At 51.5% G+C, this 1,723-nt stretch overlaps 1 protein-coding gene across 1 annotated transcript; it reads right to left on the minus strand.

The window, feature by feature from the left end:
- Positions 1 to 202: 202 nt before the first annotated feature.
- On the minus strand, positions 203 to 1,461 carry LOC102245129 (paired immunoglobulin-like type 2 receptor alpha). The gene is made up of 3 exons (XM_005868529.2): positions 984 to 1,461; positions 722 to 753; positions 203 to 548 (listed from the first exon to the last, which is right to left on the minus strand). Exons 1-3 carry the CDS (start codon positions 1,096 to 1,098, stop codon positions 420 to 422), a joined length of 276 nt encoding a protein of 91 aa, XP_005868591.1. The 5' UTR covers positions 1,099 to 1,461; the 3' UTR covers positions 203 to 419.
- Positions 1,462 to 1,723: the final 262 nt, after the last annotated feature.

The following is a 1,723-nucleotide window of genomic DNA, read 5'->3' on the forward strand; positions in this document are numbered from 1 at the left end:
TGCATGTAAAGGCTTAAATTGTAAGGGAAGTAGAGTGGTTAGGCTGGAGGGCAGACCTTGGGTTACAGGCTGCCTAACAGTGTTCAGGGACTTGCAGTCACTGAACAGAAGCACTAGAGGAGGAATCTTGGGCATGAGCTATGTATTGTAGTTTATTTTTGGCAAGAAGGACAGAAGTTGAAGGTGACATCAATTTTTTTCTTAGATGCATGCAGGCAAATCCTACAGGTACTTTTATTTTTGTGGGCAAGGGAACAAGACGAAGAGGGAACTGGAGCAGATGGCTATTTTTCTTTGGTCCTTGGTGGCCTTTGACCCCTGTGGCTTCTGAGTCATCTGTGTCTGGCTGGGATTATTATGGGAAGTGGTGATCCTTCTGTGCAGCTTACTCTAAGGAGGTCATCATTCAGTCACACTCCTTAGGTCTTTAACATAGAGTATAGGGTCTCTTCCTGGGGGCTCTCGTGGAGAAGGTGGCTAGGAGGTGCTGTCGGTGAGGGTGAGGTTGAGTTGGAGAGGGTAAGGGAGGCATAGAGGATGCCGTCAACCTGCGTGAGAACAGAAAGAGAAGGGGGTTAGAAGTGGAGGGGGAGCTGACCTCATCTTACATAGTGATCTCATACCTGAGTGCCCTGCTGATACCACAGTCCCTCTATTCTTTCCACCCCTACTTCTCCAAGCTTCTCTTTAATTCTTTCAGGCTCCAGTCTGAGCTACTTACTTTTGGGTCCAGCTTGGAGTCTCTATGTAGTCCTAAAAAAATAAAATAAAAATGTACCAGGATCAGAGGCATGGCAGCCAAGGTAGAGAAATGGGCAGAGGGCTCAGTAGTGAGGTCATCTGCTAGGTCAGGACTAGGGTCATGTGGGAGGGATGGGTGAGGCATGGGAAAGAGGAAAACGCTGAGGGGCACGTGTGTGGGGAGAGAGTGTGTAAGGAAGGAGGAAGGGCCAAGGTGGAGTGTGGATGGTGGTAGAACTGACCTTTATGCCCAATGTTCTCGTACTTCTCCTCAGTGTTATGGAAGGATCCCCTGCATGGGAAGGAAAGGGTGGGAATTGTGTTAGAGGCTGGGCAGAAAGGAGTCAAAACCTGCATCAGGCTGGTTCTCTTGGGGGTTCTGCGACCTGCTTGGACCTACTCAGAAGATGTAGGCATTGGTTTGAGGCTCTCAGAAGGAGGCTGCCTGGAAGAGCTTTGAGAGGCAGTGTGTGGTGTAGCCCAGGAGAGGCCCCTGAGTGCCACCTGAAGGAGGGCTGTTCTAGGGAACCGCTGTTGTAGGAAGGGGCACAGGAGGAGAAACCAGAGCGGTGAATTCCTGTCCTCTCTGCCTCGGTTAAAACTGGAGAAGGAAAACCAGCGACGCTCATCTCACAGCCTTTGGGTGGGTGCTCAGGCCTCGGTCCCCAGGAGGAGACACCATCCTGGGATGGGTGAGTAAGGCCTCTGGCAAAAGTCAGGGAGGGAGAGAAAGGTGGGAGGGGGTTAGGGAAGGGAAAGTGTAGAAATGGGAAGAAGGATGGAGAAAAGGAAACGGGTGGGAGGGTGAGGAGGACCAGTGCTCAGGGCAGGAAGGAGATCCCAGCACAGAGGAGAGGAGGCCGGGCTGGGAGCTGAGGGGGGAAGGTGCTCTGAGAAAAGGCAGACGGCAGAGATGATGGAGGTAGATGATTCTTGTGGTTCCTTTGAGCACCTCACTAGGGAAAAAGGCAGAAAGTACAAT

Source organism: Myotis brandtii, unplaced genomic scaffold (assembly GCF_000412655.1).
Source record: "Myotis brandtii unplaced genomic scaffold, ASM41265v1 scaffold2720, whole genome shotgun sequence".
NCBI lineage: Eukaryota > Metazoa > Chordata > Mammalia > Chiroptera > Vespertilionidae > Myotis > Myotis brandtii.